Source organism: Bombina bombina, chromosome 6 (genome assembly GCF_027579735.1).
Source record: "Bombina bombina isolate aBomBom1 chromosome 6, aBomBom1.pri, whole genome shotgun sequence".
In the NCBI taxonomy this organism is placed as follows: domain Eukaryota; kingdom Metazoa; phylum Chordata; class Amphibia; order Anura; family Bombinatoridae; genus Bombina; species Bombina bombina.
In genome coordinates, this window is record NC_069504.1 from 929,959,843 (window position 1) to 929,985,971 (window position 26,129).

The window sequence follows — 26,129 nt, forward strand, 5'->3', positions numbered from 1 at the left end:
TAGGTATTTACGCCATATTTTATGGTAAATCTTTCTGGTAACAGGCTTCCTAGCCTGTATCAGGGTATCAATAACCGACTCAGAAAAACCACGTTTTGATAAAATCAAGCGTTCAATTTCCAAGCAGTCAGCTTCAGAGAAGTTAGACTTTGATGTTTGAATGGACCCTGAATCAGAAGGTCCTGTCTTAGAGGTAGAGACCAAGGCGGACAGGATGACATGTCCACTAGATCTGCATACCACGTCCTGCGCCGCCATGCAGGCGCTATTAGAATCACTGATGCTTTCTCCTGTTTGATCTTGGCAATCAAACGAGGAAGCAGCGGGAAGGGTGGAAACACATAAGCCATCCTGAAGTTCCAAAGTGCTGTCAAAGCATCTATCAGAACCGCTCCCGGATCCCTGGATCTGGATCCGTAGCGAGGAAGTTTGGCGTTCTGACGAGACGCCATGAGATCTATCTCTGGTTTGCCCCAACGTTGAAGTATTTGGGCAAAGACCTCCGGATGAAGTTCCCACTCCCCCGGATGAAGAGTCTGGCGACTCAAGAAATCCGCCTCCCAGTTCTCCACTCCCGGGATGTGGATTGCTGACAGATGGCAAGAGTGAGACTCTGCCCAGCGAATTATCTTTGATACTTCTATCATTGCTAGGGAGCTTCTTGTCCCTCCTTGATGGTTGATGTAAGCTACAGTCGTGATGTTGTCCGACTGAAACCTGATGAACCCCCGAGTCTTTAACTGGGGCCAAGCTAGAAGGGCATTGAGAACTGCTCTCAATTCCAGAATGTTTATTGGCAGGAGACTTTCCTCCTGACTCCATTGTCCCTGAGCCTTCAGAGAATTCCAGACAGCGCCCCAACCTAGAAGGCTGGCGTCTGTTGTTACAATTGTCCAGTCCGGCCTGCTGAACGGCATCCCCCTGGACAGATGTGGCCGAGAAAACCACCATAGAAGAGAGTTTCTGGTCTCTTGATCCAGATTCAGAGTGGGGGACAAATCTGAGTAATCCCCATTCCACTGACTCAGCATGCACAATTGCAGCGGTCTGAGATGTAGGCGTGCAAAGGGAACTATGTCCATTGCAGCTACCATTAAGCCGATCACCTCCATGCATTGAGCTACTGACGGGAGTTGAATGGAATGAAGGACACGGCATGCATTTAGAAGCTTTGTTAATCTGTCTTCTGTCAGATAAATCTTCATTTCTACAGAATCTATAAGAGTCCCCAAGAATGGAACTCTTGTGAGAGGAAAGAGAGAACTCTTCTTTTCGTTCACTTTCCATCCGTGCGACCTTAGAAATGCCAGAACTAACTCTGTATGAGACTTGGCAGTTTGAAAGCTTGAAGCTTGTATCAGAATGTCGTCTAGGTACGGAGCTACCGAAATTCCTCGCGGTCTTAGTACCGCCAGAAGGGCACCCAGAACCCTTGTAAAGATTCTTGGAGCCGTAGCCAATCCGAATGGAAGGGCTACAAACTAGTAATGCCTGTTTAAGAAGGCAAACCTTAGATACCGGTAATGATCTTTGTGAATCGGTATGTGAAGGTAAGCATCCTTTAAATCCACTGTGGTCATGTACTGACCCTCTTGGATCATGGGTAAGATTGTCCGAATAGTTTCCATTTTGAACGATGGAACTCTTAGGAATTTGTTTAGGATCTTTAAATCCAAGATTGGCCTGAAAGTTCCCTCTTTTTTGGGAACCACAAATAGGTTTGAGTAAAACCCTTGTCCTTGTTCCGACCGCGGAACCGGATGGATCACTCCCATTAATAATAGATCTTGTACACAGCGTAGAAACGCGTCTTTCTTTATTTGGTTTGTTGACAACCTTGACAGATGAAATCTCCCTCTTGGGGGAGAGGATTTGAAGTCTAGAAGGTATCCCTGAGATATGATCTCTAGCGCCCAGGGATCCTGGACATCTCTTGCCCAAGCCTGGACGAAGAGAGAGAGTCTGCCCCCCACTAGATCCGGTCCCGGATCGGGGGCCCTCGGTTCATGCTGTCTTTGGGACAGCAGCAGGTTTACTGGCCTGCTTGCCCTTGTTCCAGGACTGATTAGGCTTCCAGCCTTGTCTGTAACGAGCAACAGCTCCTCCCTGTTTTGGTGCAGTGGAAGTTGGCGCTGCTCCTGCTTTGAAATTCCGAAAGGGACGAAAATTAGACTGTCTAGCCTTAGCTTTGGCTTTGTCTTGAGGTAGGGCGTGGCCCTTACCTCCTGTAATGTCAGCAATAATTTCTTTCAAACCGGGCCCAAATAAAGTTTGCCCCTTGAAAGGTATACTAAGTAATTTGGACTTAGAAGTTACATCAGCCGACCAGGATTTTAGCCACAGCGCTCTGCGTGCCTGAATGGCGAATCCTGAATTCTTAGCCGTAAGTTTGGTTAAATGTACTACGGCCTCCGAAATGAATGAATTAGCTAGTTTAAGGACTCTAAGCCTGTCCGTAATGTCGTCCAGCGTAGCTGAACTAAGGTTCTCTTCCAGAGACTCAATCCAAAATGCTGCCGCAGCCGTGATCGGCGCGATGCATGCAAGGGGTTGTAATATAAAACCTTGTTGAATAAACATTTTCTTAAGGTAACCCTCTAATTTTTTATCCATAGGATCTGAAAAAGCACAGCTATCCTCCACCGGGATAGTGGTACGCTTAGCTAAAGTAGAAACTGCTCCCTCCACCTTGGGGGCCGTTTGCCATAAGTCCCGTGTGGTGTCGTCTATTGGAAACATCTTTCTAAATATTGGAGGGGGTGAGAACGGCACACCGGGTCTATCCCACTCCTTAGTAACAATTTCAGTTAATCTCTTAGGTATAGGAAAAACGTCAGTACTCGCCGGTACCGCAAAGTATTTATCCAACCTACACATTTTCTCTGGTATTGCAACAGCGTTACAATCGTTGAGAGCTGCTAAAACCTCCCCTAGTAATACACGGAGGTTTTCCAATTTAAATTTAAAATTTGAAATATCTGAATCCAATCTGTTTGGATCAGAACCGTCACCTACAGAATGAAGCTCTCCGTCCTCATGCTCTGCAAGCTGTGACGCAGTATCAGACATGGCCCTAGAATTATCAGCGCACTCTGTTCTCACCCCAGAGTGATCACGCTTGCCTCTTAGTTCTGGTAATTTAGCCAAAACTTCAGTCATAACAGTAGCCATATCTTGTAATGTTATCTGTAATGGCTGCCCAGATGTACTAGGCGCCATAATATCACGCACCTCCCGGGCGGGAGATGCAGGTACTGACACGTGAGGCGAGTTAGTCGGCATAACTCTCCCCTCGCTGTTTGGTGAAATTTGTTCAATTTGTACAGATTGGCTTTTATTTAAGGTAGCATCAATACAGTTAGTACATAAATTTCTATTGGGCTCCACCTTGGCATTGGAACAAATGACACAGGTATCTTCCTCTGAATCAGACATGTTTAACACACTAGCAATAAACATGCAACTCGGTTACAATTTTATTTAATAAAAACGTACTGTGCCTCAAGAAGCACTAAACGATTAAATGACAGTTGAAATAATGAACTGAAAAACAGTTATAGCATCACTCTTAACAAACAACACAACTTTTTAGCAAAGGTTTGTTCCCATTAGTAAAATAACACTAATTAAATTTTAAACAACGTTTAAAATCACAGTCACTATATAAGTCTCACAGCTCTGCTGAGAGAATCTACCTCCCTTCAAAGAAGTTTGAAGACCCCTGAGTTCTGTTAGAGATGAACCGGATCATGCAGAAAAACTGACTGGAAATTTTTGATGCGTAGCAAAGAGCGCCAAAAACGGCCCCTCCCTCTCACACACAGCAGTGAGAGAGAAACGAAACTGTCATAATTAACACAAGCAAACTGCCAAGTGGAAAATAATGCCCAAATACTTATTCACTCAGTACCTCATTAATGCAAACGATTCTACATTCCAGCAAAAACGTTTAACATGAAAAATACCTAATAAAAGGTTTAATGTACTTTTACAGAGTAATTCCGGTGAAATACCATCCCCAGAATACTAAAGTGTAGAGTATACATACATGTTCATTATAACGGTATGGCAGGATTTTTTCATCAATTCCATTCAGAAAATAACAACTGCGACATACCTCAATGCAGATTCAACTGCCCGCTGTCCCCTGATCTGAAGCTTTTACCTCCCTCAGATGGCCGAGAAACAGCAATATGATCTTAACTACTCCGGTTAAAGTCATAAGAAAAACTCTGGTAGATTCTTCTTCAAACTCTGCCAGAGAGGTAATAACACGCTCCGGTGCTATTGTAAAATAACAAACTTTTGATTGAAGTTCTAAAAACTAAGTATAATCACCATAGTCCTCTCACACCTCCTATCTAGTCTTTGGGTGCAAGAGAATGACTGGGGGTGACGTAGAGGGGAGGAGCTATATAGCAACTCTGCTGGGTGAATCCTCTTGCACTTCCTGTAGGGGAGCAGCTAATATCCCAGAAGTAATGATGACCCGTGGACTGATCACACATAACAGAAGAAAAGCAGAGATCCTGAATGTTAGTGATATTTTACATGGACTTTAATTGATCACTTCTAATGAATATGTACTTTAACTTACTTTTTAATCTAGCCGTGACATTCTAACACCCCGCGCTCCCACCACCCACTTCAAAAGTTCCAAGTGGGTAGGATCAGCACAACAACAAAGATATATGTAGAATAGGTGCAACACCTTCCAGATCACCCTATTAAGGCCTCCAAAGTATATAATAACAAAAAGAGATGAAGGTGGCACTCTTGAACAAGCAAACCTTTATTTGACGAGCAACGTTTCGGGACTCCTGTCCCTTTCTCAAGCTTGAGAAAGGGACAGGAGTCCTGAAACGTTGCTCGTCAAATAAAGGTTTGCTTGTTCAAGAGTGCCACCTTTATCTCTTTTGTTCTTACCCACTTCAAAAGTAATATTTTTTTGTGCGCTAACAGTTTGAACTGTTCTCCAATCAGCAATATAGCTACAATAAAAGTGCCATATGGATAGCTGATTAAAGAACAGTTCAAACCGTTAGCTCACAAAAAAACAAAATTTATGCTTACCTGATAAATTCCTTTCTCCTGTAGTGTGGTCAGTCCACGGGTCATCATTACTTCTGGGATATTAACTCCTCCCCAACAGGAAGTGCAAGAGGATTCACCCAGCAGAGCTGCTATATAGCTCCTCCCCTCTACGTCACCCCCAGTCATTCGACCAAGGACCAACGAGAAAGGAGAAGCCAAAGGGTGTAGTGGTGACTGGAGTATAATTCAAAAATTTTTTACCTGCCATAAAAAACAGGGCGGGCCGTGGACTGACCACACTACAGGAGAAAGGAATTTATCAGGTAAGCATAAATTTTGTTTTCTCCTGTTAAGTGTGGTCAGTCCACGGGTCATCATTACTTCTGGGATACCAATACCAAAGCTAAAGTACACAGATGACGGGAGGGACAGGCAGGCTCTTTATACGGAAGGAACCACTGCCTGAAGAACCTTTCTCCCAAAAACAGCCTCCGAAGAAGCAAAAGTGTCAAATTTGTAAAATTTGGAAAAAGTATGAAGAGAAGACCAAGTTGCAGCCTTGCAAATCTGTTCAACAGAAGCCTCATTCTTAAAGGCCCAAGTGGAAGCCACAGCTCTAGTAGAATGTGCTGTAATTCTTTCAGGAGGCTGCTGTCCAGCAGTCTCATAGGCTAACCGTATTATGCTACGAAGCCAAAAGGAGAGAGAGGTAGCCGAAGCTTTTTGACCTCTCCTCTGACCAGAATAAACGACAAACAGGGAAGACGTTTGTCGAAAATCCTTAGTTGCCTGTAGATAAAATTTCAGGGCACGGACTACATCTAGATTGTGTAGCAGACGTTCCTTCTTCGAAGAAGGATTAGGACACAAAGATGGAACCACAATCTCTTGATTGATATTCCTGTTAGTGACCACCTTAGGTAGGAACCCAGGTTTAGTACGCAGAACTACCTTGTCTGAATGAAAAATCAGATAAGGAGAATCACAATGTAAGGCAGATAACTCAGAGACTCTTCAAGCCGAGGAAATCGCCATTAAAAACAGAACTTTCCAAGATAACAGCTTGATATCAATGGAATGAAGGGGTTCAAACGGAACACCCTGTAAAACATTAAGAACTAAGTTCAAACTCCATGGTGGAGCAACAGTTTTAAACACAGGCTTGATCCTAGCTAAAGCCTGACAAAAAGCTTGAACGTCCGGAACTTCTGACAGACGTTTGTGTAAAAGAATGGACAGAGCTGAAATCTGTCCCTTTAAGGAACTAGCGGATAAACCCTTTTCTAAACCTTCTTGTAGAAAAGACAATATCCTCGGAATCCTAACCTTACTCCATGAGTAACTCTTGGATTCGCACCAATATAAGTATTTGCGCCATATCTTATGGTAAATCTTTCTGGTAACAGGCTTCCTAGCCTGTATTAAGGTATCAATAACTGACTCAGAAAAACCACGCTTTGATAAAATCAAGCGTTCAATTTCCAAGCAGTCAGCTTCAGAGAAATTAGATTTTGATGTTTGAAGGGACCCTGGATCAGAAGGTCCTGTTTCAGAGGTAGAGACCAAGGTGGACAGGATGACATGTCCACTAGATCTGCATACCAAGTCCTGCGTGGCCATGCAGGCGCTATTATAATCACTGATGCTCTCTCCTGTTTGATTCTGGCAATCAATCGAGGAAGCATCGGGAAGGGTGGAAACACATAAGCCATCCCGAAGGTCCAAGGTGCTGTCAAAGCATCTATCAGAACCGCTCCCGGATCCCTGGATCTGGACCCGTAACAAGGAAGCTTGGCATTCTGTCGAGACGCCATGAGATCTATCTCTGGTTTGCCCCAACGTCGAAGTATTTGGGCAAAGACCTCCGGATGAAGTTCCCACTCCCCCGGATGAAAAGTCTGACGACTTAAGAAATCCGCCTCCCAGTTCTCCACTCCCGGGATGTGGATTGCTGACAGGTGGCAAGAGTGAGACTCTGCCCAGCGAATTATCTTTGATACTTCCATCATTGCTAGGGAGCTTCTTGTCCCTCCCTGATGGTTGATGTAAGCTACAGTCGTGATGTTGTCCGACTGAAACCTGATGAACCCCCGAGTTGTTAACTGGGGCCAAGCCAGAAGGGCATTGAGAACTGCTCTCAATTCCAGAATGTTTATTGGTAGGAGACTCTCCTCCTGATTCCATTGTCCCTGAGCCTTCAGAGAATTCCAGACAGCGCCCCAACCTAGTAGGCTGGCGTCTGTTGTTACAATTGTCCAGTCCGGCCTGCTGAATGGCATCCCCCTGGACAGATGTGGCCGAGAACGCCACCATAGAAGAGAATTTCTGGTCTCTTGATCCAGATTCAGAGTAGGGGACAAGTCTGAGTAATCCCCATTCCACTGACTTAGCATGCACAATTGCAGCGGTCTGAGATGTAGGCGTGCAAAGGGTACTATGTCCATTGCCGCTACCATTAAGCCGATCACCTCCATGCATTGAGCTACTGACGGGTGTTGAATGGAATGAAGGACACGGCATGCATTTTGAAGCTTTGTTAACCTGTCTTCTGTCAGGTAAATCTTCATTTCTACAGAATCTATAAGAGTCCCCAAGAAGGGAACTCTTGTGAGTGGAAAGAGAGAACTCTTCTTTTCGTTCACCTTCCATCCATGCGACCTTAGAAATGCCAGTACTAACTCTGTATGAGACTTGGCAGTTTGAAAGCTTGAAGCTTGTATCAGAATGTCGTCTAGGTACGGAGCTACCGAAATTCCTTGCGGTCTTAGTACCGCCAGAAGAGCACCCAGAACCTTTGTGAAGATTCTTGGAGCCGTAGCCAATCCGAATGGAAGAGCTACAAACTGGTAATGCCTGTCTAGAAAGGCATTGGATCATGGGTAAGATTGTCCGAATAGTTTCCATTTTGAACGATGGAACTCTTAGGAATTTGTTTAGGATCTTTAAATCCAAGATTGGCCTGAAAGTTCCCTCTTTTTTGGGAACCACAAACAGATTTGAGTAAAACCCTTGTCCTTGTTCCGACCGCGGGAACGGATGGATCACTCCCATTAATAAAATATCTTGTACGCAGCGTAGAAACGCCTCTTTCTTTATTTGGTTTGTTGACAACCTTGACAGATGAAATCTCCCTCTTGGGGGAGAGGATTTGAAGTCCAGAAGGTATCCCTGAGATATGATCTCTAACGCCCAGGGATCCTGGACATCTCTTGCCCAAGCCTGGGCGAAGAGAGAAAGTCTGCCCCCCACTAGATCCGTTCCCGGATCGGGGGCCCTCGATTCATGCTGTCTTAGGGGCAGCAGCAGGTTTCCTGGCCTGCTTGCCCTTGTTCCAGGACTGGTTAGGTCTCCAGCCTTGTCTGTAGCGAGCAACAGCTCCTTCCTGTTTTGGTGCAGAGGAATTTGATGCTGCTCCTGCTTTGAAATTACGAAAGGAACGAAAATTAGACTGTCTAGCCTTAGGTTTGGCTCTGTCTTGAGGCAGGGCATGGCCTTTACCTCCTGTAATGTCAGCGATAATTTCTTTCAACCCGGGCCCGAATAAGGTCTGCCCTTTGAAAGGTATATTAAGCAATTTAGATTTAGAAGTAACATCAGCTGACCAGGATTTTAGCCACAGTGCTCTGCGCGCCTGAATGGCGAATCCGGAATTCTTAGCCGTAAGTTTAGTTAAATGTACTACGGCATCCGAAATAAATGAGTTAGCTAACTTAAGGGCTTTAAGTTTGTGTGTAATCTCATCTAATGGAGCTGATTCAAGTGTCTCTTCCAGAGACTCAAACCAAAATGCTGCTGCAGCCGTGACAGGCGCAATGCATGCAAGAGGTTGCAATATAAAACCTTGTTGAACAAACATTTTCTTAAGGTAACCCTCTAACTTTTTATCCATTGGATCTGAAAAGGCACAGCTATCCTCCACCGGGATAGTTGTACGCTTAGCTAAAGTAGAAACTGCTCCCTCCACCTTAGGGACCGTTTGCCATAAGTCCCGTGTGGTGGCGTCTATTGGAAACATCTTTCTAAATATTGGAGGGGGTGAGAACGGCACACCAGGTCTATCCCACTCCTTAGTAACAATTTCAGTAAGTCTCTTAGGTATAGGAAAAACGTCAGTACTCGACGGTACCGCAAAATATTTATCCAACCTACACATTTTCTCTGGTATTGCAACTGTGTTACAATCATTCAGAGCCGCTAACACCTCCCCTAGTAATACACGGAGGTTTTCCAGCTTAAATTTAAAATTTGAAATATCTGAATCCAGTCTGTTTGGATCAGAACCGTCACCCGCAGAATGAAGCTCTCCGTCCTCATGTTCTGCCAATTGTGACGCAGTGTCTGACATGGCCCTAATATTATCAGCGCACTCTGTTCTCACCCCAGAGTGATCACGCTTACCTCTTAGTTCTGGTAATTTAGCCAAAACTTCAGTCATAACAGTAGCCATATCCTGTAATGTGATTTGTAATGGCCGCCCAGATGTACTCGGCGCTACAATATCACGCACCTCCCGAGCGGGAGATGCAGGTACTGACACGTGAGGCGAGTTAGTCGGCATAACTCTCCCCTCGTTGTTTGGTGAAATATGTTCAATTTGCACAGATTGACTTTTATTTAAAGTAGCATCAATGCAGTTAGTACATAAATTTCTATTGGGCTCCACTTTGGCTTTAGCACATATAGCACAGATATCTTCCTCTGAATCAGACATGTTTAACACACTAGCAAATAAACTAGCAACTTGGAAATACTTTTCAAGTAATTTACTATAATATGAAAACGTACTGTGCCTATAAGAAGCACAGAAAAAGTTATGACAGTTGGAAATTGATAAACTGAAAAGTTATAGCATCAAATCTTTGTAAAAAACACACTTTTAGCAAAGGATTGCTCCCATTAGCAAAGGATAACTAACCCTGATAGCAGAAAAAAAATACAGAAATAAACGTTTTTTATCACAGTCAACTACAATCTCACAGCTCTGCTGTGAGTGATTACCTTCCTCAAAACAAGTTTTGAAGACCCCTGAGTTCTGTAGAGATGAACCGGATCATGCAGGGAAGACAATAAACTTCTGACTGAATTTTTTGATGCGTAGCAAAAGCGCCAAAAAAGGCCCCTCCCCCTCACACACAACAGTGAGAGAGATCAGTAAACTGTCATAAATTAAATAAAACGACTGCCAAGTGGAAAAAAAAAATAGTGCCCAAAACATTTTTTCACCCAGTACCTCAGAAAATTAAACGATTTTACATGCCAGCAAAAACAGAATTTATGTTTACCTGATAAATTTCTTTCTCCAACGGTGTGTCCGGTCCACGGCGTCATCCTTACTTGTGGGATATTCTCTTCCCCAACAGGAAATGGCAAAGAGCCCAGCAAAGCTGGTCACATGATCCCTCCTAGGCTCCGCCTACCCCAGTCATTCGACCGACGTTAAGGAGGAATATTTGCATAGGAGAAACCATATGGTACCGTGGTGACTGTAGTTAAAGAAAATAAATTATCAGACCTGATTAAAAAAACCAGGGCGGGCCGTGGACCGGACACACCGTTGGAGAAAGAAATTTATCAGGTAAACATAAATTCTGTTTTCTCCAACATTGGTGTGTCCGGTCCACGGCGTCATCCTTACTTGTGGGAACCAATACCAAAGCTTTAGGACACGGATGAAGGGAGGGAGCAAATCAGGTCACCTAAATGGAAGGCACCACGGCTTGCAAAACCTTTCTCCCAAAAATAGCCTCAGAAGAAGCAAAAGTATCAAACTTGTAAAATTTGGTAAAAGTGTGCAGTGAAGACCAAGTCGCTGCCCTACATATCTGATCAACAGAAGCCTCGTTCTTGAAGGCCCATGTGGAAGCCACAGCCCTAGTGGAATGAGCTGTGATTCTTTCGGGAGGCTGCCGTCCGGCAGTCTCGTAAGCCAATCTGATGATGCTTTTAATCCAAAAAGAGAGAGAGGTAGAAGTAGCTTTTTGACCTCTCCTTTTACCTGAGTAAACAACAAACAAGGAAGATGTTTGTCTAAAATCCTTCGTAGCATCTAAATAGAATTTTAGAGCGCGAACAACATCCAAATTGTGCAACAAACGTTCCTTCTTTGAAACTGGTTTCGGACACAGAGAAGGTACGATAATCTCCTGGTTAATGTTTTTGTTAGAAACAACTTTTGGAAGAAAACCAGGTTTAGTACGTAAAACCACCTTATCTGCATGGAACACCAGATAAGGAGGGGAACACTGCAGAGCAGATAATTCTGAAACTCTTCTAGCAGAAGAAATTGCAACTAAAAACAAAACTTTCCAAGATAATAACTTAATATCAACGGAATGTAAGGGTTCAAACGGAACCCCCTGAAGAACTGAAAGAACTAAATTGAGACTCCAAGGAGGAGTCAAGGGTTTGTAAACAGGCTTAATTCTAACCAGAGCCTGAACAAAGGCTTGAACATCTGGCACAGCTGCCAGCTTTTTGTGAAGTAACACCGACAAGGCAGAAATCTGTCCCTTCAGGGAACTTGCCGATAATCCTTTTTCCGATCCTTCTTGAAGGAAGGATAGAATCCTAGGAATCTTAACCTTGTCCCAAGGGAATCCTTTAGATTCACACCAACAGATATATTTTTTCCAAATTTTGTGGTAAATCTTTCTAGTTACAGGCTTTCTGGCCTGAACAAGAGTATCGATAACAGAATCTGAGAAACCTCGCTTCGATAAAATCAAGCGTTCAATCTCCAGGCAGTCAGCTGGAGTGAAACCAGATTCGGATGTTCGAACGGACCCTGAACAAGAAGGTCTCGTCTCAAAGGTAGCTTCCAAGGTGGAGCCGATGACATATTCACCAGATCTGCATACCAAGTCCTGCGTGGCCACGCAGGAGCTATCAATATCACCGACGCCCTCTCCTGATTGATCCTGGCTACCAGCCTGGGGATGAGAGGAAACGGCGGGAACACATAAGCTAGTTTGAAGGTCCAAGGTGCTACTAGTGCATCCACTAGAGCCGCCTTGGGATCCCTGGATCTGGACCCGTAACAGGGAACTTTGAAGTTCTGACGAGAGGCCATTAGATCCATGTCTGGAATGCCCCACAGCTGAGTGACTTGGGCAAAGATTTCCGGATGGAGATCCCACTCCCCCGGATGCAATGTCTGACGACTCAGAAAATCCGCTTCCCAATTTTCCACTCCCGGGATGTGGATAGCAGACAGGTGGCAGGAGTGAGACTCCGCCCATAGAATAATCTTGGTCACTTCTTCCATCGCTAGGGAACTCCTTGTTCCCCCCTGATGGTTGATGTACGCAACAGTCGTCATGTTGTCTGATTGAAACCGTATGAACTTGGTCCTCGCTAGCTGAGGCCAAGCCTTGAGAGCATTGAATATCGCTCTCAGTTCCAGAATATTTATCGGTAGAAGAGATTCTTCCCGAGACCAAAGACCCTGAGCTTTCAGGGATCCCCAGACCGCGCCCCAGCCCATCAGACTGGCGTCGGTCGTGACAATGACCCACTCTGGTCTGCGGAATGTCATCCCTTGTGACAGGTTGTCCAGGGACAGCCACCAACGGAGTGAGTCTCTGGTCCTCTGATTTACTTGTATCTTTGGAGACAAGTCTGTATAGTCCCCATTCCACTGACTGAGCATGCACAGTTGTAATGGTCTTAGATGAATGCGCGCAAAAGGACCTATGTCCATTGCCGCTACCATCAACCCGATCACTTCCATGCACTGAGCTACGGAAGGAAGAGGAACGGAATGAAGTATCCGACAAGAGTCCAGAAGTTTTGTTTTTCTGGCCTCTGTTAGAAAAATCCTCATTTCTGAGGAGTCTATAATTGTTCCCAAGAAGGGAACCCTTGTTGACGGGGATAGAGAACTCTTTTCCACGTTCACTTTCCAGCCGTGAGATCTGAGAAAGGCCAGGACGATGTCCGTGTGAGCCTTTGCTCGAGGAAGGGACGACGCTTGAATCAGAATGTCGTCCAGGTAGGGTACTACTGCAATGCCCCTTGGTCTTAGCACCGCTAGAAGGGACCCTAGTACCTTTGTGAAAATCCTTGGAGCAGTGGCTAATCCGAAAGGAAGCGCCACAAACTGGTAATGTTTGTCCAGGAATGCAAACCTTAGGAACCGATGATGTTCCTTGTGGATAGGAATATGTAGATACGCATCCTTTAAATCCACCGTGGTCATGAATTGACCTTCCTGGATGGAAGGAAGGATAGTTCGAATGGTTTCCATCTTGAACGATGGGACCTTGAGAAATTTGTTTAAGATCTTGAGATCTAAGATTGGTCTGAACGTTCCCTCTTTTTTGGGAACTATGAACAGATTGGAGTAGAACCCCATCCCTTGTTCTCTTAATGGAACAGGATGAATCACTCCCATTTTTAACAGGTCTTCTACACAATGTAAGAACGCCTGTCTTTTTATGTGGTCTGAAGACAACTGAGACCTGTGGAACCTCCCCCTTGGGGGAAGTCCCTTGAATTCCAGAAGATAACCCTGGGAGACTATTTCTAGCGCCCAAGGATCCAGAACATCTCTTGCCCAAGCCTGAGCGAAGAGAGAGAGTCTGCCCCCCACCAGATCCGGTCCCGGATCGGGGGCCAATATTTCATGCTGACTTGGTAGCAGTGGCAGGTTTCTTGGCCTGCTTTCCCTTGTTCCAGCCTTGCATTGGTCTCCAAGCTGGCTTGGCCTGAGAAGTATTACCCTCTTGCTTAGAGGACGTAGCACTTTGGGCTGGTCCGTTTTTACGAAAGGGACGAAAATTAGGTCTATTTTTTGCCTTGAAAGGCCGATCCTGAGGAAGGGCGTGGCCCTTACCCCCAGTGATATCAGAGATAATCTCTTTCAAGTCGGGACCAAACAGCGTTTTCCCCTTGAAAGGAATGTTTAGTAGCTTGTTCTTGGAAGACGCATCAGCCGACCAAGATTTCAACCAAAGCGCTCTGCGCGCCACAATAGCAAACCCAGAATTCTTAGCCGCTAACCTAGCCAATTGCAAAGTGGCGTCTAGAGTGAAAGCATTAGCCAATTTGAGAGCATTGATTCTGTCCATAATCTCCTCATAAGGAGGAGAATCACTATCGAGCACCTTTATCAGTTCATCAAACCAGAAATATGCAGCTGTAGTGACAGGGACAATGCATGAAATGGGTTGTAGAAGGTAACCCTGCTGAACAAACATCTTTTTGAGCAAACCTTCTAATTTTTTATCCATAGGATCTTTGAAAGCACAACTATCCTCTATGGGTATAGTGGTGCGTTTGTTTAAAGTAGAAACCGCTCCCTCGACCTTGGGGACTGACTGCCATAAGTCCTTTCTGGGGTCGACCATAGGAAACAATTTTTTAAATATGGGGGGAGGGACGAAAGGAATACCGGGCCTTTCCCATTCTTTATTAACAATGTCCGCCACCCGCTTGGGTATAGGAAAAGCTTCTGGGAGCCCCGGCACCTCTAGGAACTTGTCCATTTTACATAGTTTCTCTGGGATGACCAAATTTTCACAATCATCCAGAGTGGATAATACCTCCTTAAGCAAAATGCGGAGATGTTCCAACTTAAATTTAAATGTAATCACATCAGATTCAGCCTGCTGAGAAATGTTCCCTAAATCAGTAATTTCTCCCTCAGACAAAACCTCCCTGGCTCCCTCAGATTGGGTTAGGGGCCCTTCAGAGATATTAATATCAGCGTCGTCATGCTCTTCAGTAACTAAAACAGAGCAGCCACGCTTACGCTGACAAGGGTTCATTTTGGCTAAAATGTTTTTGACAGAATTATCCATTACAGCCGTTAATTGTTGCATAGTAAGGAGTATTGGCGCGCTAGATGTACTAGGGGCCTCCTGAGTGGGCAAGACTCGTGTAGACGAAGGAGGGAATGATGCAGTACCATGCTTACTCCCCTCACTTGAGGAATCATCTTGGGCATCATTGTCATTATCACATAAATCACATTTATTTAAATGAATAGGAATTCTGGCTTCCCCACATTCAGAACACAGTCTATCTGGTAGTTCAGACATGTTAAACAGGCATAAACTTGATAAGAAAGTACAAAAAACGTTTTAAAATAAAACCGTTACTGTCACTTTAAATTTTAAACTGAACACACTTTATTACTGCAATTGCGAAAAAACATGAAGGAATTGTTCAAAATTCACCAAATTTTCACCACAGTGTCATAAAGCCTTAAAAATATTGCACACCAAATTTGGAAGCTTTAACCCTTAAAATAACGGAACCGGAGCCGTTTTAAGCTTTAACCCCTTTACAGTCCCTGGTATCTGCTTTGCTGAGACCCAACCAAACCCAAAGGGGAATACGATACCAAATGACGCCTTCAGAAGTCTTTTCTAAGTATCAGAGTTCCTCTCACATGCGACTGCATGCCATGCCTCTCAAAAACAAGTGCGCCACACCGGCGCGAAAATGAGACTCTGCTTATGCTTTGGGAAAGCCCCTAAGAAATAAGGTGTCTAAAACAGTGCCTGCCGATATTATTATATCAAAATACCCAAATAAAATGATTCCTCAAGGCTAAATATGTGTTAATAATGAATCGATTTAGCCCAAAAAAGTCTACAGTCTAAATAAGCCCTTGTGAAGCCCTTATTTACGATCGTAATAAACATGGCTTACCGGATCCCATAGGGAAAATGACAGCTTCCAGCATTACATCGTCTTGTTAGAATGTGTCATACCTCAAGCAGCAAGAGACTGCACACTGTTCCCCCAACTGAAGTTAATTGCTCTCAACAGTCCTGTGTGGAACAGCCATGGATTTTAGTTACGGTTGCTAAAATCATTTTCCTCATACAAACAGAACTCTTCATCTCTTTTCTGTTTCTGAGTAAATAGTACATACCAGCACTATTTGAAAATAACAAACTCTTGATTGAATAATGAAAAACTACAGTTAAACACTAAAAAACTCTAAGCCATCTCCGTGGAGATGTTGCCTGTACAACGGCAAAGAGAATGACTGGGGTAGGCGGAGCCTAGGAGGGATCATGTGACCAGCTTTGCTGGGCTCTTTGCCATTTCCTGTTGGGGAAGAGAATATCCCACAAGTAAGGATGACGCCGTGGACCGGACACACCTATGTTGGAGAAAAACGTTTAACATAAATAAGTTAAGTGTTATTAAAAAGCCTGTTGCTAGTCCCTGCAAATTAGGCTAAAGTCTTATGCATACAGTATAATTCCAGTGAAGTGCCATTCCCCAGAATACTGAAGTGTAAAATATACATACATGACAGCCTGATACCAGTTGCTGCTACTGCATTTAAGGCTGAGTTTACATTATATCGGTATAGCAGAATTTTCTCATCAATTCCATTGTCAGAAAATAATAAGCTGCTACATACCTCTTGCAGATTAATCTGCCCGCTGTCCCCTGATCTGAAGTTTACCTCTCCTCAGATGGCCGAGAAACAGCAATATGATCTTAACTACGCCGGCTAAAATCATAGAAAAAACTCAGGTAGATTCTTCTTCAAATTCTACCAGAGAAGGAATAACACACTCCGGTGCTATTATAAAATAACAAACTTTTGATTGAAGGTATGAAACTAAGTATAATCACCACAGTCCTCTCACACATCCTATCTATTCGTTGGGTGCAAGAGAATGACTGGGGGTGACGTAGAGGGGAGGAGCTATATAGCAGCTCTGCTGGGTGAATCCTCTTGCACTTCCTGTTGGGGAGGAGTTAATATCCCAGAAGTAATGATGACCCGTGGACTGACCACACTTAACAGGAGAAATATTACTTTTGAAGTGGGTGGTTAAAAAGTAAGTTAAAGTGCATCTTCATTAGAAGTGATCAATTAAAGTCCCTGTAAATTATCACTAAAATTTAGGATCCGATTATAAAAAGTGGAAAGTTTACCATCACTTTAAGTTCAGAACACAAACAGAAGCCAAGTGGCTACTATCATATTTAAAGGGCCACTAAACCCAAAATCTTTCTTTCATGATTAAGATAGAGAATAGAAATTTAAACAACATTACAATGTACTTCCATTATTTATTTTGCTTCATTTTTTAGATATCCTTAGTTGAAGAAAAAGCAATGCACATGGTGAGCCAATCACACGAGGTTTCTATGTGCAGCAACCAATCAGCAGCTACTGAGCATATCTAGATATGCTTTTCAGCAAAGAATATCAAGAGAATAAAACAAATTAGATAACATAAGAAAATTAGAAAGATGTTTAAAATTGCATTCTCTTTCTAAATCATAAAAGAAAAAATGTGGGTGTCATGTCCCTTTAACTCCTTGAAAGTGTTACCTTTTTCTGTTCCCCAACTACTGGAGGCTGGACTCCATTTACCAGAAGTTTGGACAGTTGTTTAGAGATAAAGTCTTTTCGTAGATGTACATTAATAAAGCCTATAAACAGAAAAGGGTTTATATCAAACATCAATTACAGAGCATTCAAAAATAACACTAAAATACCAAAACAATATACCTTTCCCCACTGCATAAAAAATGTGATTCACAATGAGAAGATACTGAAAAAGTTACACACTATCTATCACCAATGTGGGCTGCTTGCCCTGGTTTACAGACATAACAACCATTTTGACAGCAGATGACCACACATCCTACTCTTTATTTCAGAAACCTACTTTCTGCAATATCTTGTAGAAATCAGTCAGTTAGAGGTTTTTTAAAAATAATTTAGATTTTTTTATTGGATTTACTTATATACTGGCAAATTAAAAGCAGATTGTGCTTTCCAAACAGAGCCATTCCAATCAAACATATTTTATGGCTGGTGAAGCCAATATGTAAAAAGCAGTAAACCATTAATGGAAGTGGGTCCATTCAAAGGCTATGACTACAAGAGGGAAAGCCCCTGCATTTAATTAATAATAGACTTTTACATTAATTTCAGCTGCATAAAACCACCAGACACAGCTGCCCTATATCTCCTTTGTTATCCAACCTATAGTGCACATTACATGTCTACTCTGCACTAGAGATTCCCAGAATGCATGCTGCTTCCTGTAATTGTTGTGTTTCCATTTATATGGACTATGCAAAGATTTCCAAGAGTACACCCCAGATAGTCTGAAAATAACCCAAAGCATTGGTTTCTTTGCAGTTTACAAGACCAGTGTATGAAAAAACAGAGGTCATATGGTTATATAAAGAAGATAACAACTGCCATTACCTGTTTGCAAGCTCCAGAAATGTAGCTGGTATAATAAAGTTTAACAAGGAATGTTATGTATAGGCTTACCAAGTCTATTATGTTCAACCTAGAACATTTTTTTGGGATGGGTCTAAGAGTTTAAATTAATGTTTGTAATAAGCTGCAACCTTCTATTTGCATCTAACATTAAAGGGACAGTCAAGTCCAAAAAAAACTTTCATAATTCAAATAGGACATGTACTGTAATTTTAAACAACTTTCCAATTTACTTTTATCACCAATTTTGCTTTGTTCTCTTGGTATTCTTAGTTGAAAGCTAAACCTAGGAGGTTCATATGCTAATTTCTTAGACCTTAAAGGCCGTCTCTAATCTGAATAATTTTGACAGTTTTTCACCACTAGAGGGCGTTAGTTCATGTGTTTCATATAGATAACATTGAGCTCATGCAAGTGAATTTACCGAGGAGTGAGCACTGATTGGCTAAAATGCAAGTCTGTCAAAAGAACTAAAATAAGGGGGCAGTCTGCAAAGGCTTAGATACAAGGTAATTACAGAGGTAAAACGTGTATTATTATAACTGTGTTGGTTATGCAAAACTGGGGAATGGGTAATTAAAGGATTATCTATCTTTTAAAACAACAAAAATTCTGGTGTTGACAGTCCCTTTAAGCCATAAAATGTTTTCTGAACTGTAGACTAATTTTATTTATACTAGGAAACCTTTATTTTCCATCTAAAAATAGTCTATTCCATAGCTTATATTTAAATGACATTCACACTGTTGATAATTAGCGATTTAAAAAACAACAGAGCACCAGAACATTAAGAATGTTTTAGGTTTTTTCTCATACACATTTATACTAGTCAAGTATTTTGAATATATTACACTGTAAATCAACTTACTCAAAACAGGACACATCACTGCATTTATTTTAATTTCCAAGAAATACTGTGAAAAATAATAAAGAAGTAGCTCTGCTAATATATCTATCTCAGTGATCTCCCCAGGACCTTTTTTTAGTCGGTGCACTACCCGTCAGATTTTACCACCCGGCTGATTTTACTGACCACCGAGTTAAAATTTTAGCCAAAATTAAGCTAAAATTAGCTAATATAAAAAATGTTAATTTTTTTATTGCACAAATTATCATTAAATACATTTATGTTAAATTTTGCAATTAATTTGTGCTTTGCATAGCAAAAAATGATATATTATAAAATATTACACTGCCTCCACCAGGCTACTTCATATTGCCACCCAGCTAGCAACATTTTCTGTTGAGAATATTGCTGTCTAGCCCACTCAACTGCTTCGCTCTGTTAAGATGTTCCATGCCATCCTAACAGCGCTGGTCTTTAATGCCGTTAGGACGGCATGGAATGTCCTACCTTATATGGCATCCTGCAGCCTCCTCCTTTCAGGAAAATTAAACATTGGTCTGGGGCCGTGCCTAGCAACATAGGCAGTCCCCCGTGATCTGATCCCGGCCTTGAAATCACGTGATTGCATTGACAATTGCATGATTTAAATTTTCCAGAAAATGTTTACATCAGAACTTTGTTCCGATCAAAGCACTTGCTGCCCAACATGAAGGGGTTAACTGTATTACTTCTGGTCCTTACAAACATAGTAATAATAATAATTGCTGCTGTTGAGTCTACCTAGGTATGTGTTCAACACAGGATACCAAGAGAATAAAGTACATTTATCAATACATAAATAGTAAATTAAAAAGTATCTTCAAATAGCATGCTCTATCTAAACCATAAATTTAAAGTTTAATTCTGACTTTTATGTTGCTCTGATGGTTTGCAATTAGAAAGACCCATACCTCGTATCAGGCTTGATATGATTTAAAACAAATCGATTTTAATCACAATTTAAATTTACAAGTCAGTAAGACTTAATTTAAATGACGGATTTCTACATTAAGGTTCCATTTTTGGAATAATAACTTTTTAGTTTATCTTTTTTTAATGATATGAAAAAATTACTGACTGTTATATACCATTAGAAATATATTAAATATGAAATGATTGGGAAATAAACTCTCTCATTAATAGGTTAATCATATTTGACAATTTTTTCAGTTGTATTTTATAAGAAGGATACAAATAATCATTACCTTAAAGGGAAACTAAACCCACATGTTTTCTTTTGTGATTCAGATAGTGCATGCGATTTTAAGCAACTTTCTAATTTACTCCTAATATGAATTTTTCTTTGTTCTCTTTCTATCTTTATTTAAAAAACAGGAAAGTAAAGCTTAGGAGCCGGCCCATTTTAGGTTCAACACCCTGGATAGTGATTGCTTATTGGTGGCTTCATTTAGCCACCAATAAGCAAGTGTAACCCAGGTTCATTCAGCTATTTTTCACTTCAGCACATATATCCGGCGCCAAACAATTATTCTGAATAAAGAATTTTGCACATATCTAAGAGTAGAGCTGTAAGAGGAAACTGCTGTGATTATTGACATAAGAGGGTTCTCTACAGCCTCATAATGATACACAATGCAACTGGGCCTCATTTAAATAAGAGCATAAAACTAGCCTCCAAAATATATATTATTATAACCCATTGTTTTAATGTCATCTTAAATAGTCAGGGTGAAATTGTATTAAAAAATATAGCATTTATTGTAAATACCTGGTCCAGCTATCTCCATTTTCTCAATCAAGTCATTGCTGGGGACATCTTTAACAATTTTATCAGCGATTTCTCTAGGACTCACTTTTAGATTCTTAGCTTTTAACATCTGAAAAAGAAAATCAAACATCATTCACCCACACCAATTTGAAATCTAAGCACAGCGTGGCCCCACACTTAACAAATAAGAAAATAAAACATTTCCAAAAAAATAGTTTATATTTCTTGATTAATACAAACATTTTTCAAACATTTAAAATTAATGGAGAAGTATCTTAATTATTTGTTCTGTACAAAAAGTTACAAAAAATGCAATACTAAGTGCAACCTTGTGGCCTAAATTTTCACTTTCTATTAATCAAGCTAAATTCAAATTTATATAATTATTTTATAAAAGGAATAAAATCAGCCAACGGGTGAATAAGGTAAATAACCAAGTCCTCCAATCTTACACAGCAGCACACAGCTTTCCTGTGCCTACTAGTGACAATTTTGTATTATTATAATTACTTATATTCACTTTATTTTCACATAGTTATTATATAATTATTATATTATACACATTTTATTAATATTTATGCATATATGTTGTGGCTTACTAAATAGACATTTTATACCTAGAAGAATTCTCACTAGGAAAGTATTTAATGGGACATAAACCCCTACCCGACCAAATATTTTATTACTCAGATAGAGCATATCATTTTAAATGACTTTCCAATTTACTTGTGAGCCAATGAAAAGAGGCATATATGTCCAGCCACCAATCAGCAGCTAGCTCTCAGTGTGCATTGCTTCTCCTGAGTCTACCCAAGTATGCTTTTCAAAGTATACCAATAAAACTAATTTATATAAAAATATATTTAGTAAACTATAACTATAATAGATAGTTATTTCAATGGCCAAGCAATAACTATTTAATTATGTAACTGTAGTGTTACATTATATTAATAAATTAAAATTTGTTAAAGTATCCACATGCAATTATCAGAAAATCATATTAAACATTTAAATGATGCAGATTTATGATTGGGCATTGTTAAATAAATTCTATTTTGAAAAAAAATATTTTATATCTGGCTAAACAGTTATTAGTTTATGCTAATCATACTTTATCTTGCCATAAGAGAGCTTGTAGAAATGTAATGAGGTTGTTTTAGAGTGCTTGTTCTTGCTGATTGGTGGATAAATTCACCCACCAATAAACAAGTGCTGTCCAGTGTACTAAACCAAAAATTGGCTGGCTCCTTAACTTAGATGTCTTCTTTTTCAAATAAAGATAGCAAGAGAACAAAGGAAAATTGATAATAGGAGTAAATAAGAAAGTTGCTTAAAAATGCATGCTCTCTGAATCACAAAAGAAAAAATTTGGGTTCAGTGTCCCTTTAAAGCAAGTAAGTAGTCAATTCTTTTTTATAGCTTTTTAATCACTATAAAACTTACTGTTGTCTAAAATACATATAAAGGAGTTCATTATCTGAATTGCATGCATGTTCCTTTGTTTTTTCAGCAATCACTTGTATACAAATAAAATAACTATAAAAAAGGGGGTGTGATACAAATCAGTCATTTTCTGATTTTGGTTATGTTATGATAGTATTACTTTCTTTTGCTACATGATCTGTAGCTTCAGAGTGGGCATTATCTTGCTTGTATTTTTAATTGAGAAATTGTAAGCCGTTATGTATGTATCCTTATAATCCGTTTTCCTTATGTGAGTTTATTTTTATGCAGCGTGTTTTACATAGCCTACCTCTTCCTCATGTAAAAATTTCTATAGGCACATAAAGGACTTTTATATAGTGTGTGTGTGTATGTATGTGTATATGTATATATATATATATGTGTATATGTATGTATATATATATATATATATATATATATATATATATATATATATATATATATATATATATATATATATATATATATAGTCACAGTCTTGCTCCCTTGCCCGTTGCAGCGCATGTGCAAGACTTCCTACTAACGCTACAATGAACACGGAGCTGAGCTAAATAAAAGCTTATCCATGTTCTAGTCTTCCTATATTGGTTGGAACCCTTTGTCAGCAGTGCTGGTGCCAGTGATTGTTGCTGTGCGCTTCGACTGCACCCGCTGCATCTTTTATAATTAAGTAGTAGATAATGGGCACTGTATTTGGGGCTTGATGTTGGGTGAGTTATATGTTTTGTTTTTTATTTATCTCTTCTTATGTTATGCTCTTCTATGCACTCTTGCTTTATTACACCAACCCCATATCAACCTGTTGGATTTAGCAGAGTTTATATTACTTACTTTAGAATCTCTTATTGCGCACATGGTTTGTTCATACAAACGTACATTGTTAAACATCGCACCATATTGGCTAAATCATCCCCATACACACAAACAAAGACATACAAACACAAAAAACATACACACATACATAACAGACAGACAGGTGCCAGAAGGGGTGGTGCTGTCATTCTAACCTGATCGCTGCTACACACAGATGCATACAACATTATAAGTACACACAAAGATAAAAATGTTTTACAAATACCCACATATGGTTGCACAGTTATACAGTTGGCTAAATGGTATCTTTTTAGGAAATATATTATTTATGTGTTTAATATCCATACAATTAATATGAGGCCATTAAAGTGATGGTAAATTTGAGCATTTAACAAACGCTAGGATTTACCATCACTAAAAATATCAGTTATTATAAAAAGGGTGCTAAACTCACCATGACTGTGCCGCTGCAGCTTGCTAAACTCAGCAGCTCAGGCAATGCTCTTCTACCAACAACGTGACGTTTGTACCTCTAAACCAATAGCCGATCTAACATACAGAACACTGTCAGCTGACACGCATGGCTATTCGTTTAGAGGTGCAAACGTCACCTCATTGAAGTAGAGTGCTGACCGTGGGCGGCTGGAGCCACTGAGTTTAGCAAGCTGCAGCGGCACAGAAAGGGTGAGTTTAGCACCTTTTTTTAATAACTGATGACTTAAACTCCACTTTATTTTTAGTGATGGTAAATTCTAGCATTTGTTTAATGCTTGGATTTACCATTACTTTAAGGCTTCTAAAATATTGATCTGTTGGCCCTCTCTGATCTATAAGATTCCTGTGTAGTTATCGCTATATGCTCTTAAAATGAGCCTGTCTTTATTAGTGTAACTTTGTTTTTCTCAATTGATAGTGAAGAACTTCCATAACTTACCTACAACTAGATTACGAGTTTTGCGTTATGAGTGAAAAATATGCTTCATGACGCTGCTTTTGCCCAAATGCCGCTATTACAAGTCTTGTTGGTATAGGTGTACCGCACACCTTTTTGGCTGTCACGCAACGTCAGTCCCACACATTTAAATAAGTCCTTTTTTCAATGGGACTTCCATAGTGCCGGTATTACGAGTTTGCCTGAGAGGCCAAAAAGTGAGCGGTACATTCTATAACCATAAGATCCGTACCGCCATCTAAAGTCAGTAGTAATGAGTTTTACATTACAAATCTGTAGCATAAAACTCATAACTAAAGTGTAAAAAAGTACACTAACACCCATAAACTACCTATTAACCCCTAAACCGAGGCCCTCCCGCATCACAAACACTAAAATAAATTTAATAACCCCTACATCGTCCCCGACATCGTCGCCACTATAATAAACCTATTAACCCCTAAACCGCTGCCCTCCCGCATCGCAAACACTATTTAAATATTATTAACAAATTAGTAATGATATACACCTGGCGCCTGCTGGGGAGAGGATCCTTTAGCTTTGGATTGTTGACACCTAGCTGTCAAATGAGAAAAACATAATTTATGCTTACCTGATAAATTCCTTTCTTCTGTTGTGTGATCAGTCCACGGGTCATCATTACTTCTGGGATATTATCTGCTCCCCTACAGGAAGTGCAAGAGGATTCACCCAGCAGAGTTGCTATATAGCTCCTCCCCTCTACGTCACCTCCAGTCATTCGACCAAAGACCAACGAGAAAGGAGAAGCCAAGGGTGTAGTGGTGACTGAATTATAATTTAAAAAATATTTACCTGCCTTAAAAAACAGGGCGGGCCGTGGACTGATCACACAAAAGAAGAAAGGAATTTATCAGGTAAGCATAAATTATGTTTTCTTCTGTTATGTGTGATCAGTCCACGGGTCATCATTACTTCTGGGATACCAATACCAAAGCAAAAGTACACGGATGACGGGAGGGATAGGCAGGCTCATTATACAGAAGGAACCACTGCCTGAAGAACCTTTCTCCCAAAAATAGCCTCCGAGGAAGCAAAAGTGTCAAATTTGTAAAATTTGGAAAAAGTATGAAGCGAAGACCAAGTTGCAGCCTTGCAAATCTGTTCAACAGAGGCCTCATTCTTAAAGGCCCAAGTGGAAGCCACAGCTCTAGTGGAATGAGCTGTAATTCTTTCAGGAGGCTGCTGTCCAGCAGTCTCATAGGCTAAACGTATTATGCTACGAAGCCAAAAGGAGAGAGAGGTAGCAGAAGCTTTTTGACCTCTCCTCTGTCCAGAATAAACGACAAACAGGGAAGAAGTTTGGCGAAAATCTTTAGTTGCCTGCAAGTAGAACTTGAGGGCACGAACTACATCCAGATTGTGTAGAAGACGTTCCTTCTTTGAAGAAGGATTTGGACACAAGGATGGAACAACAATCTCTTGATTGATATTCCTGTTAGAAACAACCTTAGGTAAGAACCCAGGTTTAGTACGCAGAACTACCTTGTCTGAGTGAAAGATCAGATAAGGAGAATCACAATGTAGGGCTGATAACTCAGAGACTCTTCGAGCCGAGGAAATAGCCATTAAAAATAGAACTTTCCAAGATAACAATTTTATATCAATGGAATGAAGGGGTTCAAACGGAACACCCTGTAAAACGTTAAGAACTAAGTTTAAACTCCATGGCGGAGCAACAGTTTTAAACACAGGCTTGATCCTAGCTAAAGCCTGACAAAAGGCCTGGATGTCTGAATTTTCTGACAGACGCCTGTGTAACAAGATGGACAGAGCTGAGATCTGTCCCTTTAATGAGCTAGCCGATAAACCCTTTTCTAAACCTTCTTGTAGAAAAGACAATATCCTAGGAATCCTAACCTTACTCCAGGAGTAATCTTTGGATTCACACCAGTATAGGTATTTACGCCATATTTTATGGTAAATCTTTCTGGTAACAGGCTTCCTAGCCTGTATCAGGGTATCAATAACCGACTCAGAAAAACCACGTTTTGATAAAATCAAGCGTTCAATTTCC

General features: G+C 40.8%; 1 protein-coding gene across 1 annotated transcript in view; it reads right to left on the bottom strand.

The window, feature by feature from the left end:
• Positions 1 to 26,129, bottom strand: part of RARS1 (arginyl-tRNA synthetase 1) — a 274,844-nt gene that overhangs the window by 195,448 nt on the left and 53,267 nt on the right. The window contains exons 4-5 of the mRNA XM_053718573.1: positions 20,866 to 20,974; positions 17,345 to 17,445 (exon numbers count right to left, since the gene is read on the bottom strand). Of these exons, the coding sequence (XP_053574548.1) occupies positions 17,345 to 17,445; positions 20,866 to 20,974 (210 nt within the window). The remainder of the gene's footprint in view (positions 1 to 17,344; positions 17,446 to 20,865; positions 20,975 to 26,129) is intronic.